Raw genomic sequence first — 25,178 nt, 5'->3', positions numbered from 1 at the left:
AAATAAATAAAATAAATCTTTAAAAAAAAAAATAGTGCCCCCAGCCTGAGACCTGGGGAGGGAAACAAGGAACCACTGGACTCTCCAGGAGGCGGGGCCTCCCTAGGGAAGCTCTGTGGGGCCCCACAGGGGTGAGGAGCATTGAGAGCTGTCCCTGCTGGGCCAGAGAGGGCACCTCCTACGCCCTCTCTCACAGGAGGTGCCACCAGGTCACCTAAAAACACCAACCACCAGGGAGATAAACGTGACGGGGACAGTGCAAGGTGACCCAAAGTCCACAGCCGGGGCTCCACCAGCATGAGACGGGCTTTCTAGCACAGTGGAGTCGAGGGCCCGCGTGTGATCTGCCCCATCGCAGAAGGTGCCAGCCAAAGCAGAATCCCACCCCTTTCCTGCCCTCCACCTGATTAAAACGTCGGCAGACTCCCACTCGCAGACTGTTCTGTACCAATGTCCAGCAGCAGCAGCTCCACCCGATGAGCGCAGGGGGCAGCGGCACCTTCCTCTTCTCAGAGGGACCTTGACGCGTCTCCATCAAGCAAGGCTCCCATCTCCACGGACTCACTCACTAGAAACGAGGGCACTGGCGGCGGCCGTGTGCGCTGGCCTGTGTGAGCCATCTGCTTCTGGGAGTGCAAAACCAAGGGTGCGAAGCTGAAGAGGCCCGGGGAGGGGCGGGTGTGTGGCACAGTGCAGTGGTTAAGACGCCACTTGGGAGGCCCACGTCCCATCCCGGGGTGCCTGGTTGGAGTCCCAGCTTGGCCGATGCCGGCTTGCTGCGGATGCACACCCTGGGAGGCAGCAGACGGCAACTCAGTGGGTCTGGGCCCTGTCACCCAGTGGGAGACCTGGATGGAGTTCCTGGCTCCTGGTTTGCTGCTGTGGACATCTGAGTGATGAACCAGCAGATGGGCGAGCTCTATTTCCCTTTCAAATAAATTCACACACACACACACACACACACACACACACGAATAACAGCAGCTTAAAATCATGTGTTTGCGAGAGAACTGAAGGAGAAAGCTAGGGCCACCATCCTTTTGTCGGCCGTTTATCACGGCACTCTGCAACCTGCATGACACCTGCCAGAAAGGGCCCACGCCATGCGGCCAGCAGGGGAGGGGAGGGAGGCAGGCAGGGCAGGAGCAGCAAGGGGCCCTCTGATTCCACCAGGACACAGTGATGACCTGAGCCACCCCTTCCCAGCACCACAGGGAAGGGTGGGGCTGGAAGCAAGGGGAAGGGAGGTAAGGGGTGGGGCTGAAGGGAGAGCCACAGACTGTCAGCCCACCCCAAGCCTCTGAGCTCTGGGGGTGCAGGGGAGGGGGTGGCCTCTCCGCGTGTAGGGAGCTGGGCTACAGCACCGGGGGCCCAGGCACTGGGAGGTCCCTGAGCCTTGGTCTCCTCGTGCATAAAGCTAGAGCAGGTGTCCACGCGCACCTCTGCACTGCGCTGATTAACTCGGACACCTGGGGCGGGGCCCCGTGAAGACGAAGCTGCCTTCCCCCCTGCTACTCTCGATCAAGAAGACCGAGGCCGAGCCCTGCATGCGTGCGCGCACACACACACACACACACACACACACGACAGCCGGGTAGAAAAAGGACCCGCAGAGGTTTAATTGATGCAGAACACACAGGATTGTCACCAGAGTTGGTCGTACCACACGAGCGATTCCAAAGCACATACAACGAGCCAAGTAACAAAATGGGCTTTCTCTGTGCAGTCGGCTGATGCCTACAAAGTACCTGAGGGGGTAGAAAAGCCAAGGGGATCTCAGTTTCTTTTTCCATGGCAACGAAATGAGGGGCGGGGCGGAGACAGCTAGCTTTGAGGCCACGGGGAGGCAGGGGCAGCCCCACAGCTTTCAAGAGAAGAAAAATGGGGGCATTTTGTTGAGACAACGGGCCGGAGCCCCCGAGGCGCGTGCCGCAGGAAGCTGCGCCAGCACGGCAGCCGCTCCGCCTGGCAGGAGGCCCCTCGCTGCCAGGCTCTGGGACGAGGCGGCCGTGGCATGGGGCAGGGGGTGGGACAGGCAGAAGGGACGGAGCTGCGAGCCTGTGCACAGACCCAAGGCCTCCTCACGGAGGAGAGTGAAGGCCAGAAGCCGCCCCGCCTCTCCCTGGGGCTCTCTGGCTTCCTGAAGAAGTATGCGTGAGACCTGAGATGCGGGCTGCTGGCGCTGGGAGAGGCGGGCACTCCTGAGCCCGGGGGAAAGCACAGTGCTCGGAAGGGGACAGAGGGAGAGGCAGCGGAGCTTCCTGGGGCCCAGCAGCCACAGTGGGGCTCTGGTGGCCGAGCCCAACCCTGAGAGGGTGGAGAGGAGAGCCGGGGAGCAGCCGCTGAGAACAGAAGGGTCTGACCTCCGCCAGGCTGAGGTACTGGAGACACGGTGTGGCCGCGGGGCGCAGACAGGCAGGGCACTCGGTCCTAGTGGTCCCAGGGAGCAGCTCAGCTCCAGATCCCCGTGGTCTCGGGAGGCAGCTCCTCTGATGCCAACCTCCGGGCCCAGGTCCCCAACGCCCCCAGCTGCCGCACACCTGCAGCACTGCTGTGCCTTCGCCAGAGCCCACAAAGCCGCCGCATGTCCACCTGAGCCACGCCACATGGTCACAGAAGCCATGGCTTGTGGTTTACCGATGCTGCCACCTGTCCTCCCAGCCCCGAGCAGGGCAGGCGGCAAGGGGACAGGAGGACACCGTATCAGGGGGATAAAGTGCAGGCAGCTCCTCAGGCACTTGGTCTGTGTGTGCAGGAGGCCGGGCTGCCCCAGAGCCCCGGCTCGGGGCCTCAGTAGCGATACACCTTCAGGGTCTTGTCCTCATCCAGCCCCAGCTGTAGCAGGCCCACAGTGGCTGCTGGCTTGGGCACGGAGAAGAGATGTCTGGCCACAAGGTGAAGGGAAACTCAGGTCAGCTGGGCACGACTCGGCAGGGGCCGCGAAAGGGTCACAGGCAGAAGGAAAGCACGCCCAGGGGCTGGACCAAGGCTTGGGACCAGCAGAAAGGATACGACTTGGGGTCGTTCCGGAAATGTTCCAGCCACCTGCGGTTAGCCTCGATGATGCCCTGGAAGTTGGTGCTGCTGGCCTCGGGGACCTGGGACTGGGGGCGCTGCAGGAAGCGGAGCTGCTCACTGCAGAGGGTGTGGGGAGGGGAAGAGAGCAGGAGCGGGGCCGACCGTCACATCCCCTTGCCGTGCAACTGGAGCTTTCTCTGGCAATTCAGAGCCCCTCCTCTGGCAAGAGCTGTCCCCCAGAACCACGAGCCTCGGCCCTCTGCCCCCTCCCTGGGTGCCCACTACCGGCAGGAGCTCCAGGCTCCCGCCTCTGCCTGTTTCCAGCCAAGCTCATCGGCAAAGGGCTCCCCTCAGCCAAGTCAAATACTCGCCCAGCATCAGCCCCCAAACTGGCCAAAGTGACGGCGGGGGTACTGATGGTTGGGGACTGAGCAGGGAAGGGGGGGAGACGCTTGGCAAGGAGTGAGATGAATGGGAAATTAATAACAGGTTTAAATAATCGCCCGTCTGTCTCCCCGACAGGGTGCTCCTCTTGCTCCAGATGTCGCTCAGCAAGACTTGGGGAAGAAGGCAGCAGCGGAAGCAGAGCCCTCGATGCCAAGGACAAAGGCCGGACACCAGGGCTGCCGGGGTGGGGGTGGGTCACAGGAAGGGGCACAACCGCCAAGGGCTGACTCTGCCCACAGGGACCACAGGGCAGCTCTCTGCTGAAGCTGGCCGGGAAGGCCCAGGCCCAGCGCACTGGAACCACAGAGCCGTGGAGTTGACCCTGCCCTGGCTGTGGACAGTGCCTCAGACCCAGGCAAGGGGCAGGCAGCTCTGTGGACCGGGGCCTCATCTCTCCGGGCAACAGGACCAGGAGGCGTGCTCCCCTCCAAGGCCCCACCTGCCCAGGGTGGTGCAGGGAGCAGCCTGAGGTGAGGGTCCACTCCGGGCCCACGGGGAGCCTTACCTGGCAGACACGTACCCCAGCTTGTTCTCCAGGGGGGGCGGGCAGTTACTGAGCAACGGGATGCCAGCTGGAGACGAACGGGCAGTGAGTCAGCAGAGCCAGGCCCCAGCATCTGCCCACCAGCACCCCCCCGCCCCCACACAGACAAGGCAGTGCCCCCAGAGCACACAGAAGCAAGTGAAGTTCCGGTAGCTGCAGGTGAGGCAGGAACTGTCCTACTCATGTTGATTCTAAAAGTTAATCTACTTTCCATTGGGAGGGGCAGGCAGAAAGTATGTTTTTGCTTTTGTTTTGTTTTTCACTTTTTCCCTCAAATGACGGCTTTTCACATTCCTCGGCAGGGCTGTGGGACCAGGGAGGCCGCCTGGCCCTGGAGCGAGGGAAGCCACGTGGCTCAGGGGTTATAAACAGAAGCCTGGAGTCACAGAGACACGGGGTCAAAACCCAGCTCGCTGCTCACTCACGGAGCATCCCAGAGCATATTACTTAACCACCCGGGGCTCCGTTCCCCATCTGTGCAGTGGGGATAACTATCACAGCCTCAGGGACCCATCAGCAGGAGGAAATGAAGACATGCACACAGGGTGCCTGGCCCGTGCGGTTGTGGCCCAGGTGGTGGCGCGGGCCCTGCAGGTTCTGCCCAGGCTCGCGTGAACCACCACGAACCGCACAGCTCTGGCTCAGGGCCACCTGCGGGCTCCTCTTCACGAGGGACCCACGGACCTGGCTCAAGCTGAGGCAGGGCAAGGGGTAGGCAGAGAGGATGAGCAGGAGGAAGGGCGTAGAGGGGAAGAGGAGGAGGTGGGAAGGCTCCGCCCAGAAGCAGGCCCTGCCCCGAGGGAGGCTTACATGGAAAATACTTGCGCCACTTCTCCAGCAGGAAGTCGTCCACTGTCTGAGCCACGGAGGAGGAGAGCCTGGGGCCCAGCCCCGGGTCCCAGGCCCACGAGGTGGACACGGGCGAAACAGGAGACGCGGCTGGGATGGGGGTCAGGGAGGGGTAGGCAGGCGTGGGGACGCTCTTGGAGGGCCGGGCTGAGAACGGGGCCGGCGTGCAGGCGAAGAGTGGCTGCGGGGGCGGCGGCGGTGGCGGCGGCGGCGTGCCGAGACTGCCCAGCATGCTGAGCACCGCGTTCAGCTCGCTGCTGATGCGCTGCAGGGAGCTGCTCAAGTGGTGGATCTTGGTGGGGAAGATGGGACTCGGGGTTGGCGTCGCTGGAAGAACAAGGCAGGCGCTGGGCTTGGTTCAGGGCCCTGAAACGTCCCGCCCAGCTGGCACCGTGGCACCTGGGGCGGGGCCTGGGGGCGAGAGGGCTCCTGTGTCCCCCACAGTGCAGACAGCAGCTGGCCCTAGACAGCTGAAGGGGAGAGGACCCCGCTGCCCAGCAGCAGGTGGCCGCCGCAGAGGGAGAGCAGCTTCCCGGGAGGGGAGGCTCACCAGGCCCGACGTCTCCCGACCAAAGGCTCCATGGCGCTCAGAAGGCCCCCCTGACCCCCTGGGCCCTGCCTGCCCCAACCCACACAGCGTCCCTTCTTGCCAGCGCTTCTAGACGTGGGCTCAGAGACCTGTCCCCTCAGTGCTGAGGGCGGGGACTGTGCCCCTGTTCCCCAAGCTCCTCCCTCTCCCAGATGCAAAGGCCCCACCCTTGCCCTCTCCACCCCCTGCAGCCACCACACTCACCAGGAGGCAGGGAGGAAGATTCACAACTTTCACTGCTCTCTTCCTCCTCGTCGCTGAGGTCAAAGGTCACCACCTTCTTGGTGGGGGCTCCTCTCAGAGTGTCCTCATCGGAGGCCTGACGGGCAGACGTGCTAGTCTTCACCCCCGCTCCCCAGGGACTTGCTACCCCCTTGCCCTTGTGATGTGCGGACAGAGGACTTGGTGACTGGGCTCGTCTGGGGCCCAGAGTCCCAGCAGACACCTCGGAGAGGCTAAGAGAACCCAACTGCCTGAGAAGAGGCCGAGATCGGCCCCCACTCCCAGTCAACTCCTCTGCAGTGTGTCTGACACTGGAGCTCCAAGCCCTGGGCGTCCAGGGGAGAGTCCACAAGGACCCAGGGAAGGTGGGCACCCCTGCCACAAGCATCCATCTCAGAGAGCTGGCCACAGCCCTCCTTGGGTGCCTCTGGGGGGTAAGGACAGGTGTTAGTCCCCCTGCTCTGGGACCTTCTCTGGAGGCTCCAGGTGTGCTCGGCACCACCCAGCTCAGACAGCCAAACCCAAGGGCGCTCAGCAAGCTCAGAGACGAGCCACTGCCATCTCTACCTCCAGGACCCTGAGCCCACTGCCCAGCCCCGGGCTCTCAAGGCCCAGCTCCCCCGGAAACAGGCAATGCCAGGACCGGAAGAGGGAGGTGGGCTCCGCAGCCACAGCGCTGTACCTCTTCTCGAAGGGAAGACTCCAGCTCGTTCAGCTTCTGCTCTTTCTTCTTCAGCAGGTCACGGCCTTTGCGCATGGCCGACTTCATCTCATCCAGGTGTCTGGTCTCCTGCAGCCAGGGAGGCGGGGGAGGAGCAGTGACTAACCACACAGACAGCAATCTGGCTTCCAGATTGGTTATTTATAATCACTACTATCATCATCACCACCACCGCCAGTGTTCAGAGAGATTAAGCTGAGTAACAGCCTGGGGAAGATACCCGAGAAGCCTGCCCGTCGGCCTGTGCCAGCCCCTGGCCCTCTGCTGCCCCCGGGCCGGGTTCAGGACCACAGGGGCCTGTGTCCCCTCCCCAGCTCTTGGCAGTATCACAATTCTAAGGGCGCAGGCATGAACCAAGAGAGCCCAGCTGCAGGGACCCTCCCCTGGCGTAAAGTTTGGTGGCCTTAACCCTAAAAATGAAGTCTGCCTCTTCACTGCAAATTAAAAAGAAGCAAAACAGAGACAGAACTCAGACTTACCCTGAGAATGTTCAAAAGATTTTCATTTACAAAGTCCTTAGTGCAACAGAATGGAAAAGCAAAACCCTGGATTTAAAAATTTTTTAAGCCTTAATTGTACTCTTGACCAGAAGGCCAGACCAAGGGCACAGGCTAAATAGCCTGTCTCTGAAATGCTTGGGAGCAGAAGTGTTTCGGATTTTGGAATCTTTGCAAAGACTTTCCCATCCAAACCTCAGAGCGCTCTGGATTGTGGATGTTGGGTGCGGGGCGCTCGGCTTGTGCTGCCTGGCACAGTATACGTGGCCATCACAAGGCTCCAGGGGTTTACTGTCAGAGACGGTGTCGCCACCCCCCCACACCGCCCCATGACACCGCGTTCCGCAGGCTCCCTGCCCGGGGCCTGCAGGCTCTCCTCCGGGCTCCTGACCTCCTCCAGGTTCTTGCGCACATCTTCCAGGACCTTGGAGCCTGGTGGGTCTTTGGCCACCTCCTGAGCACTGGCCAGCTCCTGGCGCCAGTGCTGCCGGGCGGCCTTCAGAGCCGTCTGCCGCCTCTGCATGGAGCGCGTCTGCTGCACCAGGAACTCCTTGGCACTGCGGAGGGCTATCCCTTCAGCAGAGAGATAGTGCCGGACGCTGCAGAGGTGAGGCCAGGCCAGGGGCATTGGAGAAAGAAACAGAAGACTCTAAATTCTGCTGAAGGAACATGGCCATTTCCCCGGCAGAGGCCCACATGGGCACAGAGAGGAGCGGCTGGGCTGGGGTGTGAGGTGCCGGGGTAAATGCCTACACCATGCAGCATATGGGGCTAAAAGCTCCCACCATGATTCTGAAAGGGACCATGCCCGCGCCTCCCAACCCACGACCGGACTCTCCCAGCAGTTCAAGCTTCAAGCAGAGGCCAGCACGCGGTCCCTGGGCCTCCCCCGGAGGCAAGCCCACTGGTAGTCACTGCCGCCTCATGCCTGCTCAGCCAGCTGTCACACGGGCTCTCGTTCACTCCATCACGGGCCCTCAACCCGGTGTCAGACGGGCTTTCGGAACTCACCTGTCCAAGGACAAGGGGCTCTCCTCCTTGCTCTGGGAGAAAGAGGATGCCTCTTTGGCCAGGTTCTAAGGACACAGGGTAGAAAAGACCCACTGAGGGCAGCAAAAGCAGATGCCCTGCAGGACCAAGAGACCCTGAAGCCCCTCCCAGTGCCCAGACAAGGAAAAGGCGCTGCCAGCTGCCAGGCACTGCCCACGGGCGCCATCTGGCGTGTGGAGAGGCCGCAGGGGGCTGGGCTGCATGCAGGGCAGAAGCAGGCCCCTCCTGAGGACCCACGCCAGCCCTGAGCCCCAGCTCACTGTCCCAAGGGATTTCCTCAGGTCTTCAATGCGGAGACTGGGCTCAAAATGTGGAGCAGCCTGGTGACTCTCCTCGGCCGCCAGCTCCTGCAACGTGGACTGCTTCCTCTGGACTTCAGCCTCCAGGCTGCTGTGAGGGGAAAGAGGAGCGGAAGTGGGGTGTGAGACGCAGTCACGCCACGGGACCACCTCCACACCCCCCTCAAGACCCCCGAAGCAGGCGGAGCCGAGGCAGGAACAGTAGAACAAGAGACCCCACCGTGTTCCACAGCCTCTTCACACCTCACTCCCTACAACTGTAGCAGACACACCCCTCCGCCTGGTTCCACGTCAGACCCGCCCCTCTGCCTACTGATTGGGCCATGGTGAGGCAGGGGCCGTGAGTGACAGAAGGCAGAGGCCAGGCGGAGGTGGCCACGGGGGACAGGTCCCGGTGCCCACACACCTGACGTGTCTCTGCAGTCTCTGACTCTGCGCCTGCAGCTGATCCAGCTGGGACTCCAGGTCCAGCTTGCGAGCCTGAAGCTCATCGAGCACCCTCCGGAGCTGCCGGCTCGACTCCATCAGCTGGGCGTGCTCCTTCTTCGCCTCCTCCAGGTGCCGATGGGTGGCTGTGGCTTCCTGGGGTGGGGAAGAGACAAGCACCGGGAGACGTCAGGGGAGCAGGCTGCACTAGAGGGCGAGGGGAGCCGGAAGAGACAGCAGGGGACGTAACTCAGAGCCGCTGGCTCTGCGGTCAGGCAGCCAGGGGTGCACAGGCTCCCGTCCTCCCTCCACGGCCCCACTCCCCGAGGACCCCGAGCTGGAGTCCCCAGAGCAGTGCCCTGGACAGGCCTGCACGGAGGAGGAGGACAAGAGGAGACAAACCTCTCTCTCCAGAGCCACCTGCCTCTGCACGTCAAGCAGCTGCTGCTTCTCCTTCCGGGCCGTCTTCTCCTGCGGGCCAGAGACGGGGCCCTCTGACCGACTACACACCCCAGCTCTCAGGGGCAGGTGTGCTCCCTCTCTGGGGGAGCAGACCCAAAGGTCAAGGATGCCTGTAGACGCTGCCCCCACCACAGCTCCCTCACCTGCACGTCCAGCTGAGCCAACTTGGCCTTGACATCTTTGGTTCTTATTTCAAGCTCCACCTCTAAATCCTGGAGTTTCCTTTCCTGCCCACAAGACACAGGTGGAAAGTAAACTGCGTGGACAGCGTGTAAGGCATCAGCAGAGGAACATGAAGGCACTCCGGAACATACCATACCACACCCCAACTGCCCAGCAGGCACAGGCTTCCTCCCAGCATGCCCCAGTCGCCTCCCAGGAAGGCATTAAACCTTCCCCTCGTGCACAGGAGCAAGGAGAAGCACAGGCGTCAACCCGAGGCCTGATGTGAGTTGTCGTCTCCTGACCCTGGGCCTGTTTCCTGGCCCAGGAATGAAAGGAGCAAAGGTGCCCAGCCTGGAGCTGACCATGAGCGACTCCATTCCTGAAACTGTCAGGTTCCGTCCCACCATGGCCGCAGCACTCTCCTACCGCCCCCCAGCCCCCCACCTGCTCCCGCTGCCGGCGCCACAAGTCCTCGCGCTGCTTGTCCTGCTCCTGCCTCGTGCTCTCCAGCTCTCGCTCGTGGGCCCGACGCAGGCGCTCCAGCTCTCCCGTCAGGTGTGCCAGCAGGTCAGCCCGCTGCTTCCTCTCCTGCAGGGAGGGCGGGGCCCCACACACCCCAAGAGTCACAGTTCTCCCCATTCCTCAGCCTTGGCTCAGTAAGACCAGGACCACCATCAGCCCCTGAGGCCCAAGCAGCGAGGACAGCATGGGGTCAGCCCCCAGGAAACCTGCATCCCTCCCCAGCTGAAGCAGACGTTGGCTAGTGCCACAGGGAGTCCCCTCTGGGAGCCGGGCTCCCCTCTTGTTCAACTCTCCTCCATAAGGGAAATCACTGATAAATCGTCACCATTCCTCAGCAGGGCAGTCAGTGGGGCGGGAAGGACGGCGACCAAATTTCATCATGGGACACTGGTTCTGCCCCCAGGGGATGCAGGAAGAGGCTGGGGTACAGGTTCCAGTCACTGGGGCAGGGGCCTAAAATCCGCCCCAGAGGCCTGGCTCTGGGCTCAGGTCGGCCGCCCCACCCGTTTGGCTTGGGTCTGCTCAAGTGACTGAGCCTCCCCTTCTTAAGGCCAAAGGGTGAGGGTGGGCAAAGGGTCTCTAAGTAGCAGCTGGCCCTTGCCACTCTGTTTTCAGATGTCCCAAAACCTTGATTAGCCGTGGCAGCATGGTGTCAGAGGGAGGGAGATGGGAGGTTTTGGACTCGGACAGCCTGGACTGGAATCTTGGCTCTCAGGAAGGTTAATTAAATTCTCCAAGTCTCGGTGTCCTCATCTTTAAAGTAGACATGGCAACACTGCCGTTTCCTAAGACAGTAGTGAGGACTTAACGGGTCACCCACAAGGAGAGCTCAGAACAGTGCCTGGCGCACAGCACAAGCCAGTCTGCTGGCAGTGCAGCCGGCCTCATAGGACTCACCTCCCAGTAGGGGCCTTTGTCCAATGCTTTAGTAACAGGCAAACAAGCAACTTCACCATTGCAGGGCTCATGGAAGAAAACCTCCCCCGTTCCCGACCACAGTCTGTCCCCCTTTCCCGACCCTGCAGCCAGCTGGGAGAGGCCCCGGGAGTCACACCGGGGGATGCAGCCGCACTACCTCCACTTCGTACTGCTCTCTGGCCTCAGCCACCGCTCGCTGGTGCTCCTCCTTCATCCTGTCCAGCTTCCTCTCGTGCTCCCTTTCCACCTCCTGGCGCTTCTCCCGCAGGAGGCTGCTGAGCTGCAGGGCAGACAGCAGGGGTCCAGCAGGCAGGACACAGGGGTGGACCAGCACACCTTACACACATCTCCCCATTGCCCCTGACATGCACACACATGACACACACCACGCATGGTGCATGCACAGCCTCCCCCACCAACACTCCCTCTGTGCATACAGCAGACTGGGGATAGGACCCAGCCTCGAGGAACTAAGGCACAAAAACGGAAGGAGAAGTGCTAGCCCCCGCTGGGTCACCCGCGGCACACTGGGGGACACTGAGGCCAGGTCGGCTCAGTGACCCCACGGGAGCCCGGGACAGGGGGAGCAGCACTCACCTCCTGCTCGTACTCAAGCACTTGGTGAAGCTTCTGGTAAGCTCTCTGCTCTGCCTTCCCCAGGCTCTCCCGCAGCTCAGCCTCCTCTCTCTGTTGAGCTTCCTCAATCTTCTTCTGCAGGCCGGACAGCACCTGAGGCAGCCCCAGAACGCAGGGGAGTGTGACATTCGGAGACGGGTAAGCTCCCGTGGGGCTCATTCCTGGGGGTCCAGCACCCAACCCAGGGGCCTGGAGGGAGAGGGAAGCTCCCCCTTGTAGTCATGGATGGAACTGAGCTCCTCTGCTGACCAGGGGCAAAGGGGGCCACAGGGCTCACACCCAGGCCCTGCCCCCGGAGGCCGAGGCCGGCAGCATCTCACCTCCTGGTGCTCACACCCAGGCCTGCCCCCGGGGGCCGAGGCCGGCAGCATCTCACCTCCTGGTGCTTGGTCTCCAGCAAGGAACGCTGCTGCTCTAGCTCAGTTCTGTGCTCCTGCTCCAGCCTTGCCAATGCCTGGGGAGCGAGGGGGGCCCATGTGGGAAGCAGGGCAGGGATGCGGGCTGGTAGCAAGCATGGGGGAAGGTGCAGGGAAGACCTGTAGAAAGGAGCCGAGGGCAATCACAGGGGCGGCTCAGCCCCTAAAGGCTGCGAGTGGCAAACACGCAGGAACATGAGGGCTGGAGCAGCACCACTCCCAGCCCTGCCTCCGGGCCGGGCCACAGGTAACACAGACGGCATGCACAGCTATAAAGATGCCTGGGCCCGGGAGGGCAGGGAGCTTAGGCACATTCTCTCTGAGCGCCTGTGGTAGAGGGCCGTCCCCCAGTTCTGATGTAGTTTTTCTGGGCCTAATGGCTCAAACTCCACTCCTCATCAAAAAGCTAAAACAGCCCACAGAGTCCGTCATGGCGAGCAGACTCTGGCTGCAGGGAGAGGGAATGAGGGGGCAAAGGAGAAACACCCTCTAAGTCGCAGCCTCTCGTTCTAAGACAGGAGACAAAATGGGGCAGAGGAAGTCACTCCCGACGCCCCGCAGGGCCAGGTCGCTCTGTCTCGGGCTTCTGACGGCGGCTGCTGCCACAGACCCAGCCCAGCCCCAGAGGGGCCTCGAGACACCTGCAGTGACCTCGGTGCTGCAGTGGAGACCAGGGCCAGCACCTGACCCGAGTCAGCTCCCCGAGACCAACGGGCCCAGAGGGTCAGTCTCCCACGCCGTCTGTGTGCCATGCCCACGCCTGCTGCAGGTTTGCTCTTCATCTTCCTCTACGCTCAGTCCCGCCCTGGGCAGCCCTGAGGGAGACGTGTCGGAGAGAGGCCCCACTCCACTTGCTCACGTCTTTCCGCTCCCCTTGCAGCCGCTCCCTCAGCTGCCGCAGAGCCTCCTCCGTCTCCGCTCTCAGGGCAGCCTGCTCGTCCTTCTCCAGAGCCGCCATCTCTTCTCTGAGCAGCTCCAGCTTCTGCCTGCTCTGCTGTTCCAAGCTGGCCCTCTCCGCCTTCTCTAGAGACTCCAGCTCCTCTCTCAGCCTCTGCAGGGAAGCCTCTTGCGTGGCCCTGGGTAGACACAGCGGCATGCTCATGGGCCTGTGCACACCGGGACAGCCCCACGGGGCTGGCAGTGCCCAGGTGTGCACTCACCTGATTTGGTCCTCATCTGCCTCTGTGCTGGAGCGGAGCTGTGCTCGGAGCCGGGACAGCCTCTGGCTCTCCTCTTCCCTCATCCGAGCCTCCTCCTCCTCGGTGGCTTTCTGCAGCTGCTCCTGCAGGGAACTGGAAGGCAAGGCAAGGCAAACTTGCTGGAGGGAACGTGGGGTCTTCCCCCTCCGATTGCTAACCCCATGCTGCCTCCCTATAAAACATCCCAGGGGAGTAAGAGGGCCGTGAACTCCAGCCATCGCAGCAGAGCTGCCCTCTGCCTGCACGTTCACTCCTGCAGGCATTGTGTCACGCACTCAAGGACCCCATGGTGACTCTGGCTCCGCACACTCTCCCTCCCCAGCCTTTCCCCTGAGCTCCAGGGGCATCTGCTGAGCCACCGCCTCCGAACCCTCTCACACTCTTCCCTGCCTCTGTCTGGGTCTTTTCTCATGCCAGCTGCTCTGCCCAGAGTTCCCTTTTCCGTCTCCGTCTGGCCAGCTCAAATCCCTTGCTCAATACCCATCTCTCTGCTCTCTGCAGTGTGCTCACAACTCCCTCCCAGTTCCCAGGTTCACCTTCCATTCCCACTGCACTTTACACACCGACCTCTCTTACCCAGCCGATCTGCACCACCCACGTAACAAACTGCATCTCTTTTGAACCTGTGCTTTCCTTGCGAGTCTGGAAACTTCTCCAGGGAAAGAATCTTGTTTTCAAATCTGTTATATCCCAGGCAAGGAACATCGTAACAGACCCAAGGAAGGTGCTTAACCAGTGCGTACTGAATACGAACAGCATGGGCCAGCCTCAAACTCTAAGCCTTCGTTACCCCTGAGTGCTACCTTATTTACAGGCCATGTCATCCCGAGTGCCCTTTTTGGGTAACTCCTCACTCAGCCCCCACACAACCAGAAGACGTGTGCCGTGCACTCGGCAGAATTTCAAGTGAAAGCAAGGCCTGATCCAAGACAATTTCTTTGAAACCCTTCTGTAGCAAATTCAAAAGCCCTAAAAGATTTAGGATCGGATCATTTTCAAGTTATCCGCACCTCTGCTCTCTTCCATTATGAGAGATTTGAGTCAAGTAAAAACCCTTCCTCCTAGGGTCCCCCAGAAGCTCTTTCTTCGACCTCCAGTGACACAGAACGTTAGACCTGGCGGGGATCACCAAGGCAATCCAGTCTCTTATTCTACAACTCAAGAAACTAAGGGCCGGCCTGCCCGCCTGCCTGCCTGCCTTCTCATTCAAGAAATACCTCCTACACAAACAGCTGTGGCTTCCAGAAAGTTCCACCACATAGAAGTTTCCCAGCAGAGAGCAGGAGACCCCACCTCTCAAAAAGGCTCAGGCACAAACAGAAGGGCTTCTCATGAGGGACAGTTTCGAAGCAAGCCAGGCAAGGCACTTCCCCCAGAGCAACCACTCCGCCGAGACTGGCTGAAGCGACTGATCCCAGCTGAAAATGGAGCAAGGGCTGCTATTTACAGAGCGACTCTCATTTCCCAGGCCTGAAGCAGATATCTGCGGCATGGCAGTCTTTCCCACGAATGGAGGGGGCTCCAGAAAGGTCCCTCTGGACTCAGGGCTTGAGGGAAGTGAGAAGAAAGTACAGTCCAGTCACTCGGGCCCAGGGAGGCCAGCTGGCGCAACACCACCAGGATCTCCCCCAGGACACTGCCTCTCCAGGTGCGCTGTGTCACAGGCCACCCGAGTGGGCCCCGCCCCAATCTGCAACCGGCTCCAGGAAGACGACACTGAGGAGCTGGGGAGAGGTCTGCTCTTTGGGATGCACAATAAAAAGACCCCAAGTCAGCAGATCCTGCACTGGGCCAATGAGAGTGACTGCCCCTGAACACACACACCCACTCCCAGTGCTCAAGTTCTAGTTTCCTGTTTCATTTTCTCTAAATTAAGCACAGATGTCTTACACACTCTTTGCTATGTATGTTCTAAAAATAGTAATTCCCCACCACTCTTGGATGTTCAGCTTAATAGACGGGAGCTAGCCTTAAGTTACATCCTCCACTGTTGCTACTAACAGACCCCAGGTGTCCATCTATCAGGTAAAGAGGCCAGCAAAGGGACTCCGTTTCTCGGCCTCCTTCGCAACTAGGGGGAACCACGAGACAGAGCAAACGTCACTGGGTGAAGTTTCCAGAAGCAGCAGCCCGGTGCTCTCCAGGGTGGGAGGAGGGCTCCCCCCGCTCCTCCGTCCCTGTGAGGGCCCGGGGAGGGGGCTCAGGGACGGGCAGGACCTGAGAGACTTCACTTTCTGCTGGACGACCTCCTCTTCCTCCTCTTGCCACAGCTTCTCCCGTAGCTGCTGCATCTTCTCTCGCTCCAACTCCAGCAGCCGCCTCTGGTCTTGTTCAAGTTCCTGGGCCACTGCCTCTTCCACGGCCTTTAGTGCGGCCTCCGAGGGCTGCTGTGGAGGAGCCGCAGGCTCTGTAGATGGCCTGCCATGGTAGGAACAGCGCGTCACTACAATCTTAGCATCTGCCCAGCTTGGGGCTTCAAGGTTCACAAGGGTACAGAGGGCCCAGAGTCAGGAGTCACCTATGCAGGTCACTGCCCAGGTCCCCCTCAAAGATATGGTCAATATATGTTCTATAGGGCAAGCCCCACTGTGGCCCTCTAAGGCCCCAAGAGACATGGGGAAAGGCAGGCCAGGGACCTGGGAGATCACCGCCTGAGGGCAAAACTAGAGCTGTGGCTCAAGGGCTCGCAGCAGCAGGAAGACAGTGAAGCCCGGACCCTGCTGGATGCTTCCCCACAGTGGCTCACGGTCCTCTTTCTTCCCACCAGGACTCTGCCTGCTACGTAAGGCACGTGCCAGGCTCCAGACAATGCCGTCTCCCCAGTACATAGTGCATATGAGCCTGTGAGAGAACCGGCAGGACGTCCCCCAGCCCTGTGGCCTGCAGCAGTCCGTGGAGGTCCAGGGATGGGCAGGACACACCTCTCTGAGCCAAACACGTAGCGAGCGCACCCCAGGACCACTATGTCCCATGCCGCCCCATGGTGGCACGCTGGAATCTGCGTAGAGTGAATTCAATGTTTTGGAAATGGGTAAAAGGAACCCAGAGCTGACTTGGATACACGGAGGGCTGACAAGATAAGGAATATTTGCTTGGTTAAAAAGAAGTCTATGAAGCAATGCAGACTGGCATCTGGCTTGCATTCTGGTTCTGGAAGGAACTACCCGAAGGGAAACCCTGGGAACAGCTGGAGCAATGCACGCACAAGCTCACTGATGTCCTTCACCTCCTACAGCGGCTGTCCCAACGGCCGGGATGTCTTCCTGTTTCCAGGCCCCTGCCCCATATGGCAGACCCTGGCTCACAGCACAACCACCACCCCCCACCCCTGCAGGATGCACAGGCTGCTGTGGGCCTGGCGCTGGGGCTCAGGCGGCCTCAGCAGGAACATGTGGGCACGACTCAAATCAAAGGGGAAGGGATAAGAGTCAAACGGGGGGGGGGGGGGGGGTCCTCGCTGCTGGAGACTCAGAACTCCCCTCTGCCTCCAGCCCCTGAACCGCAGCAGACGGAAGGCAATGGGCAGGGGCAGAAGAAAACAAAGGCTTAGGAATTTGTTCACAGCCCCTTGAGCCTAGCCAGCGAAGGGAGACCAAAGTGGCTGCTGACGTCTCTGAAATACCATTAAGACCTTCCCTAAAATCACAACTCAAACCAGAGCAGTCTTGAGCCCTGTTTTTCTATTCTTGTCTGCTCTCAACTCCACCTCTTCCCTCCCTCCAAATCCTGGCTTCCTCTCGGTCCCCTGCCGCAGCCCCACTGGTGCAGAGCTAAGAGACGTGGCTGCCACCTCCTTGGAGAGCCCTGCCCTCGGAAGAGGCCTCCCCCCCCAACCTCTCCGCCTCATCAACCCTCCAACTCATTTCCGACCTTGGCTGAAAACATCTTTTTTCCCTGAGATGGTGCCTTTTAATGTCTCTCTCCCCTGCGGGCTGTGCGGCTCTGCAGAGCCCTTGGGACAGATGCTGCGGAGAGACGGCCGTCAGACTGCGTGGCGGCGTGTGCCCTGCTGCGCACCACTGAGTCTGCCTGCACACCTCGCAGGCAGGCAAATGGGGCCGTTTTCCAGTGGGCCTCTGCTCCCCCTTGCTCCTAAAGAGCTGGTATCCTAAACTCTTAGCTTAGGTCCACGGCAGCAAACAGCACCCAGAAGATCTAGGAGACGACTGGGAAGCTGCAGACTCCGGAGAAGAGGCAGGTCTGCTTCCAGGCCGAGCCCTCCCCTGTCGGCGTCAGTGAGATGCAAAGGGCAGGCTCTGGAGGAGCACCGTCATTTCAGGTGGGCCACCAGGTCGCTCGGAGACACGTGGAGGAAAGCGGGGAGGGAGAAGACGGGGGACGGGGGGAGGGAGCACTCTGGATCGGTTATACTACCACTACAGCTGGGAACGGAGCCAAAGCCACCTTGTCTCGTCTCCTATTCCACACAATGGTTTTGATTCATTTACCCTCTCTCTGCAAATCCTCATGACAGATGCTACAATGACAAAGGGGAGGGCATTCTTGGCTCCCAGGCCCGCCTTCTGGCCACAAGGCACAACCACCAGCCTGTGCTGCTGCCTGGTCTGCCCAACCCCTACACAATGCCCTCTGCTCCCAGCTGACAGGCACAGGACTCCTCGCCACAAAAGCCCGAAAGGCAACCCATTTCTGATGTAGCTATACAGATGAGCAACAAGGAAGTCGCGAGGCCTGGAAGGAACATAGGCATTCGCTACGGGGTCAAGGAAGCATCTGAGACCCCAGCAGAGGCAGCCGCACTGGGATGGGCGTGACACAAAGTCAAGGTGCTGACCGGCCCAGGAGGCGGGGGAGCCTCAGTCCCGCCTGAGCCCTGTGCCCTGCCTCCGCTGCCCCAACCCCGTCTCTGCCCAGATCTTCCTCTCTGAACCACCCTCGCCCGTCCTCACAGAAGGCCACCAAGACTTGGGAAAGCCATACAATCCCTTGGGGTCACAGCTTTCACCACCGGCTACATCACCGTCTGACAAACATGGCCACCCACTTCCGGGCCTGACCCCTGTGCGCTCACACATCCTGCCAGCTCTTGGTGACACTGCCAGGGAGCAGTCAGTGCAGGAACCTGTCTCTGCTCAACAGTCAGCCCCAATCCTGCTGGGTTCGCCGAGGGGAAAATCTATAAACCCTGGCAGCTGCCTCTCTCCACACAGAGAAAAGGCACAGTGGCTGCAGACAGAAGTCACAAGTCCAGGGGTGCCAGCGACCACAGCCAGCTCCAACTTCTACAACGCACTAGTGTTGGGAGCCTGGGCAGATTCCTCCAGTTCCCTGGGCCTCTGCTCCCTCATCTGAAAAAGAGGTGAGGGAGGGGGAGAATGGGAGGACAGCTAAAAGATTTCTTCACGGTGGAAGTGCTTGGTGCAACAACGCAGGTGCGTCACACATACACACACATGGATGCTGTACCACTCCAACTACACGGAGGCGACGAACTGGGAAAACGAGCCTATGAGGCTGAAACCAGTGGAGACTGTGGTGGACAGACTGAGGGGGCTGGAGGGATGCACGCTCCATGCCTGAGCTGGGGGGCTGTTATGTGACATGTACACATGCAGACACGCATCAAATGGCACACTTCAGATCTGTGTGCCTCAGCGCACACAGAGACCTCAAGGAAAGTAGATTTAAGGGAAAAAGTCATATTTGGTAGAGGCAGAAACATGACTGACCAGGACTGTGCTGGCGATGAGCCAGAAGGCATTCCCTGGCCCACCCCGGTACTGCAGGTCCTAACCAGGAGCCCCGGGGACCTGCTAACCCAGGCGTGGACTGGTGATGGCCCTGTAGGGGTCTCGAGGGTGCACACAGAGCAGCAAGGATACACTCTTCCCCCTGCACGCTCTACTTGCTGCGCCGGGGCCAGAGCATCCCTCCCCACAACTGCAGGGGGAACGGCGTGCAGGCAGTGTACACACGGTGCAGGGCAGGGACAGACACACAAAGCTGGCCCTTACACCTCCGGCGAGACTGGCGGGGTGGGGCTGACCGCCACCTTCTCCTCAGGTTCCTCGGCCTCTTCCTGCCCAGGGCCCAGCTCCTCGGCCTGGGAGCGCTGCTCCGTGCCCCGCTCGTGGGAAGCAGGCGGGCTTGGGGCCTGTTCCCTTGATAGCATGAGGAAACAACTGTGTTAAAGCCAGGAGGAAGAAGAGAGGCTCACACACACCCCGGGCAGGACCAAAGCGCTGTGATGGGGACGAGAGGGACACTGTTTCCCTGCCTTGGGTCTCCATCCTCCCCTCTCCCCCCACCGCCTCTCCCCTCACTGACTGCACAAAGCCCAGAGGCTCCCCCGACATGGGGAACAGGATGGTTACGGCACCCCAGGAGCAGCTCTGCACACAGCAGGTGTTCAACGGCTGCTGCTGACTGAACATCGCTGCTGCTCAGCTCCCCGGGTGACTCACTGCAACCAGAGGAGTGCTCAGGGCCACAGAGGACCTGCAGGTGGACGCCGAGCTCTGGAGCGGGCCAGGCCACAAAGGGCTTCTCAGAGGCCTCAGCGCTGCTTCTCCCTCCCTCCCTCCCCTAGCGCCTAGCACAGAGCAGGGCTCCGGCTGGGTGGCCGGGTGATCAGATGGGAGGGACTGGGGAGTATGGCTCTCCTGACAGGCATGGGCAGCCAGGTGATGGCAGAGCCTCTGCCCCAGCCCCCAGGAGGGAAGCAGCTGGGAGACAGGAGACTCCTCCTTGCTCAGGAGTTCCCTCGCTCCTCTGTTCAGACTGGGCACCCCACTTTCAGTTCTGGGCTGGGGACTAGGAAGCAGATTTTCTCATTCCGCAGTTCCTGGGGAACACCAAGCAGGGCTCTGGGCTACAACCTGCCCCAGCTCTCACCTCCCTCCCTAGCTCTGCCCTCCCTAACCGTACACACGCCAATCACATGCAACCACACCTGAGGGGCCACCACCACCCAGGGCGCCTCCCCTCCTCCTCCTCACCTCTGGAGGAACATCAGCGGCACAGGACTGGTTATGGACTCCTCCCCAGGTTCTGCTGCCTCCTGCCCCTCGGGTGCCTGCAGAGGCCCCTCCTCCGTGTCCTGGCTATGAAGGGGACTCTGGAGCCGCACCCTGGTCAGCAGTGGAGGAGACAACCTGGATGCGCCAGCAAGAGTAGCACTCAGGGCAGGAGAACCTGGGAGTGCAGTGAGCCCACTGAGATCAGCTCCTCCCCCAAGACTTGGCCCCGGCCCCACAGATGGCCACAAAGCAAAGCACTGGACGTGCAGCAGGGAGGGACTCCCTGGCCCGCAGTCAGGCTCCCTGGGCCCTTGCACTGCATTTGCTCAGTCCAAGAGCAAGAGCTGGACACACAAGTGCCTCTGTTCCCACTTTACCACCATCAGATCTTCAGAGCCAGGGGGGATGGAAAAACTGAGTAGAAATGGGGAGAAAAAGAGATGCCAGACTCAAGGGCTCAGATGACAGAAAATACATGAAGCTATAGCTTTAAGAGTAAGAATGTTGATGGCTTTTTTTTTTTTTAAGATTCATTTTTATTTATTTGAAAGGCAGAGTTACAGAGAGAGAGAGAAAGACAGAGAGGTCCTCCATCCATTGGTCCACTCCCCAAATGGCCACAACTGCCAGGACTAGTCTAGGATGAAGCCAGAGCCAGGAGTTTCCTCCTGGTCTCCCACGTGGGTGCAGGGGCCCAAGCATTTGGGCCATCCTCCACTGCTTTCCCAGGTGCATTAGCAGGGAGCTGGATCAGAAGTGGAACAGCCAGGACTCGAATCGGTGCCCAAAAAGGATGCCAACACTGCAGGCAGCAGCTGTACCAGCTATGCCACAACACTGGCCCCGATACTGATGACTTTCTAAGGTCCAAAAAGTAGAACGAGTTTCCTTCCACCTGCAGGGTGGTGGCCTTATCATGGGCTCAAGCTTAACGAACTGGCAGCCCCAAACAGTCAATCTCGTACTTACACACATACACACACAGAGCCACAGCCACATCTGATGTGGCAGCACCCTGGCTCAGAGGCCTGAGTTGCAAAACTGACCACTAGTATGACTCTCTCAGACCTCCAACAGGCTGGTTCAGCCCTACCTATGACCAGACACACATGGCTTAATCACCGTACTCCAGTGAGGAAGACAGCCCTGGCTCCACAATGGTGCTATGCACAGAGTCCCACCAAATAACCCGGCAACCCTTCACATCCTGTCTTGGTGCCAAATTGGAAGTTAATTCATGCACACACACACATACACAGACACACACACACACACAGACTTCCAAAGCCACGCAGCCAGCTCATCATCAGGACAGGAGCACACCAAGCCATGCCAACCACCAAAGCCAGGACATCTGCTCAAGTCCACAGCATCCTGACGGCTTTCCATGTCTCAGCTTGCAGAGGGCAGCCCCCCTCGCACTGTACCTCTCCAAGCCACCGGAGTGCCTGCTCTGCAGCTCCTCTCGGCTGGACTGGCTGTCATCCTGGTGTTCTCGTCCCAACTTCTGGGCCTGGGGACAAGAAGCAATGGAAAGTATGGGTTGCAGGAGGCTGCATTTGGGTCCCCTCACGCCTGCTGACCCCCATGCTTAGCAGAAAGCTCTGAGTGGTGGCTCTCAAAAGAGGACGGGGACCACAGTGGGACACAGAACAGAAGGCCCGGGTGCGGCAAAAGGAAGCTTCCCGCACACTGTTGGCTAAACCTCACCCCTCACTGCTCACAGCTGGATGATGAGGCAGACGACCACAGCCACTGCACACAGAACCAGAAGCCAGAGGCAGGAGAACACTCAAGAAAAAGAAAACCCTGCCTCGCACTGCAGAGAGAAAGCACAGATATCCACAAACATCCCAAGCCACAGAGGCCTCCATCAGCAGTGCCAGTGACGTACAGGGCTGCTAAAATCCAGTAGGCAGAACTGGGGCCAGCAGACAAGCATGCTGAAAAGAAGGTCTCCTGGAGAGATAGAGTCTTGGTGGAACAACAGAGCTACACCCCAGACAAAGAGGGCACCGTCAGGCCCCCCAGAAGGGTAGAGTCCTTCCACTGTTCCATTCCGGGCTCCCTGGAAGACCCAGGCCCTGCAGTGGACAATGACACCCTCTTCCCAGGAGGCAGAGATTACATCACCCATCCCAAACGAAACAACAATCCACACACACACACACAAAAAAAAACCTTTAAAGCTTAGGTGTCCAGGCAAATTTAACAAAGTGGTTAAAAAAAAAAGAAGAAGAAAAGAAAGTATTATTATTATTCTTGATCATTTCAAATAAATGTTTTCCACAAGGGCAGAACAGTGTGGTCAGCCTGAGGTCAACCCCTTGTTCCAGCACTTTCTACCCGGGAATTCTGTCTCTTCCACTGTAAAACGGGAGAGCAGATGGCAAGGGTTAAGTTAGAACGTGTACCTTATGCCCAACTCCTAGCCTGAAGCAGCCACACCACGCTAGCTCCTCTTCCCACACTCCTCTCCCTCCACCCCAGCTTAAGGCAAAAGCGGAAAAGAAAGAAGAAAAGGCGTTGAGAGTGAGTGCCAGTCCCCATCCTAGCACCTGCACTCCTCCTGTCACCCCGACAGCAGCCCCGTTTGTTCTGGGACACAGAGGTCAACAGGAGAGGGAGGGCAGGAGACAGCTCACTCTGTCTTTCCCAGTGGGGTCCCCAGCCCTGTGCCTACCGGCCCCACACCTCACCGCTGGCAGCCTGAGCCCAGCAGCTGTGGCTGATGCTGCCATCTGGATGGGCGAGGAAGGGCAGGGCCTGGACTACAACCCAGTTCCCCCAGATCAGATTAAAAATAGCAGCGCCACCTGTGAGAAGCTCCCGGTGCCTGCAGCAGAAGGGCTCCCCGCCAGGGCTGCCAGTCCTCATCGCATCAGCCTGGGCACAGCCTGCAGACCATGACGAGGGTGTGCAGCCCCCGCCACTCTCCACTCTCCTCCCCACCTCCCGGTGTTCAGTGCACAACAGGTCTTCCCCCACCAACTACACGAGCTCATCAAACTCCTCCCTCAGTCGCTTCTCAAGGGAAAAAAAAATAAAAAATAAAAAAACAAGAATATCACACAGGCTCCCAAGAAAATAAAAAACAAGAATATCACACAGGCCAACTCCATTTAACAAACTAAAACAGAAGAGGAGTTTTCAAGAAAGTGCGGTGCTCACAATGACCATTTGGGAACTGAGGCCTGAGTCAGACAGGTCTCCCAGACAATACCTGAAGCACCACAAGGAAAAAGACCAAGTCTATCTGTCCACCCCCGTCTTGCTTCATCTTTGTATTTCCCTGTGAAACAGAACTAGCCCCCACGGGAAAAGGGGGTACGCTGGGAAAACATCTGGACAGAAGGTCTGTTGAGTAGAGTTTCACTCACTCCAAAGACCTCGCTGCCACAGAAAAGGAACCAAGGGAGCAGACCAGGAAACCAGCAATCTTCCACAAGGCAAGACGGCAAGCGCATCCTCCACTCTGGCCTGAAGCTACTCAAGATGCCATTTCCCCTGTCCTACCTCAGTTCCAGGGGTCAGTCTTTGTTCAAGGTCCAGGCCCCAGTGAGATAAAGCATGGTGCATTCTCACTGCCACAGGAGCTCCCCAAGGCACCTGTTCCTTGCTGCCTAGTCCCACCTGCCCTTGTTTGTGCTTTCACCTCCCTCTTGCTCCACAAATGGGGTGACCAAAGCCCAGAAGGGATAGCTCGATCAGGCAGAACTAAGAGGAACATGTAGGGCTCAACTGCAATCAGCCAGACAACTCTGGTCTCTGGTCTGTCTCCAGCATGCATTTCAGCAAGGGCTCCCAGGTCAGGCTCATGGTAAACCCAGGAGGGGAGTGGAACAGGTATCTGTTTCATTCAACATTCAACATTTCCACACCAAATTCTACCTTAACCGTGCAGAGACCTGTGTCAGAACCTTTGTCTCCTAACCAACCCGCAGAGGAGAAAAAACTGTCTTCTCAGCTTGAAGTCCCTTAAGGACAGGGTCTGTGTCTGGGTCATCTTTGTATATCCCTGGGCTCAGGTGTCATCCATGCCCGCAAAGAGCTTGCATCTGGCCGGGGAGAGAGACAAACAAGTATAAAATACAGCACAAGAAGCACTAAGGGGGCCGGCATCGCGGCTCAGTAGGCTAATCCTCCACCTTGTGGCGCCGGCACACCAGGTTCTAGTCCCGGTTGGGGCGCCGGATTCTGTCCCGGTTGCCCCTCTTCCAGGCCAGCTCTCTGCTGTGGCCAGGGAGTGCAGTGGAGGATGGCCCAAGTGCTTGGGCCCTGCACCCCATGGGAGACCAGGAGAAGCACCTGGCTCCTGCCATCGGATCAGCGCAGTGCGCCGGCCGCAGCACGCCGACCGCGGCGGCCATTGGAGGGTGAACCAACGGCAAAGGAAGACCTTTCTCTCTGTCTCTCTTTCTCACTGTCCACTCTGCCTGTCAAAAAAAAAAAAAAAGAAGAAGAAGCACTGAGGGCAGCAGAGAGGGGAAGAATTCATGCACACATCGGGGGCAGTCTCACCAGGACCAAAGGGGAAGCGGCCTGGCAGGCAGAGTGGTAGTGCCGGAGGCAGAGGGAGTGAGAGCTCTGCTCTGAGAAAAGCGTGTGGCAGCCCTGCTGGTGGGAGCAGGTAGACCAAGCACGAGGCTGGGAAGAGTGGAGGGGCGAAGGTAGAAAAGGCCTCAAAACCACAGCTCACACGGCGCTTTGCATGTCAGCGCCAGTCAACCCTCAGCTGCTGAATGAATGGATAAATGGACGAATACACGGGAGGAAGACTGCTTTAATTCACAGCAGCCACAGAGCAGGAATGGTCAGAGCCTCATGAAAGGCACAGTGAGGGCCATGCCTGAATGAATTAAAAGGGAGAGAACTTTCAGAAACACACCCAGGAATAGGCCAGGGCTCAGCTCTGGGTTATTCCAAAAACTGGCTGCCAGGCAGAAGGAAGCCCCAGCGCAGCCCATCACGCCGAGACTCACCTCCCAGCAGGCTCCGTCCAGGACTGGGGAAAGCACATCCACATCCAGCAGGCGCTCCGAGATCCGGCTGCGGAAACCAAAGTCCTAGGGACGGTAAGGACGGGAGGTCAACCGGCCTGTGTCACGGCCAGTGCTCACCGAGCCTCTCCTCTGACCTCGATCCCAACTCGAACCTTCCAGAAAGGGCCCCACGACATGCCAGACACTGTGCCAAACATTCTAGCTGCCACTAATTT

General features: G+C 59.4%; 1 protein-coding gene across 9 annotated transcripts in view; it reads right to left on the bottom strand.

The window, feature by feature from the left end:
• Positions 1-1,595: 1,595 nt before the first annotated feature.
• CEP164 (centrosomal protein 164) overlaps positions 1,596-25,178 on the bottom strand; it is a 75,828-nt gene continuing 52,245 nt past the window's right edge. For 6 of the 9 annotated variants that reach the window (XM_089313063.1, XM_089313068.1, XM_089313071.1 and 3 more), the window contains 23 exons: positions 24,943-25,026; positions 21,388-21,473; positions 19,940-20,095; positions 18,956-19,102; positions 15,198-15,398; positions 12,942-13,073; positions 12,641-12,857; positions 11,742-11,819; positions 11,327-11,458; positions 10,887-11,009; positions 9,734-9,877; positions 9,268-9,351; positions 9,065-9,133; positions 8,643-8,818; positions 8,198-8,327; positions 7,899-7,963; positions 7,279-7,486; positions 6,352-6,459; positions 5,652-5,766; positions 4,820-5,185; positions 3,971-4,037; positions 3,013-3,135; positions 1,596-2,884 (listed from right to left, as the gene is read on the bottom strand). In XM_089313063.1, coding sequence (XP_089169189.1) covers positions 2,791-2,884; positions 3,013-3,135; positions 3,971-4,037; positions 4,820-5,185; positions 5,652-5,766; positions 6,352-6,459; positions 7,279-7,486; positions 7,899-7,963; positions 8,198-8,327; positions 8,643-8,818; positions 9,065-9,133; positions 9,268-9,351; positions 9,734-9,877; positions 10,887-11,009; positions 11,327-11,458; positions 11,742-11,819; positions 12,641-12,857; positions 12,942-13,073; positions 15,198-15,398; positions 18,956-19,102; positions 19,940-20,095; positions 21,388-21,473; positions 24,943-25,026 — 3,105 coding nt within the window. In that variant the 3' untranslated portion in view covers positions 1,596-2,790. The remainder of the gene's footprint in view (positions 2,885-3,012; positions 3,136-3,970; positions 4,038-4,819; positions 5,186-5,651; positions 5,767-6,351; positions 6,460-7,278; positions 7,487-7,898; positions 7,964-8,197; positions 8,328-8,642; positions 8,819-9,064; positions 9,134-9,267; positions 9,352-9,733; positions 9,878-10,886; positions 11,010-11,326; positions 11,459-11,741; positions 11,820-12,640; positions 12,858-12,941; positions 13,074-15,197; positions 15,399-18,955; positions 19,103-19,939; positions 20,096-21,387; positions 21,474-24,942; positions 25,027-25,178) is intronic. The other 3 variants (XM_089313064.1, XM_089313077.1, XM_089313083.1) reach the window with 2 other exon arrangements.

This window comes from Oryctolagus cuniculus, chromosome 1, assembly GCF_051225735.1.
Source record: "Oryctolagus cuniculus isolate XC-2025 breed Fujian yellow rabbit chromosome 1, ASM5122573v1, whole genome shotgun sequence".
In the NCBI taxonomy this organism is placed as follows: Eukaryota; Metazoa; Chordata; class Mammalia; order Lagomorpha; family Leporidae; genus Oryctolagus; species Oryctolagus cuniculus.
Note: the sequence above shows the minus strand (reverse complement) of the source record. Positions and strands in the feature narration are given on the sequence as shown.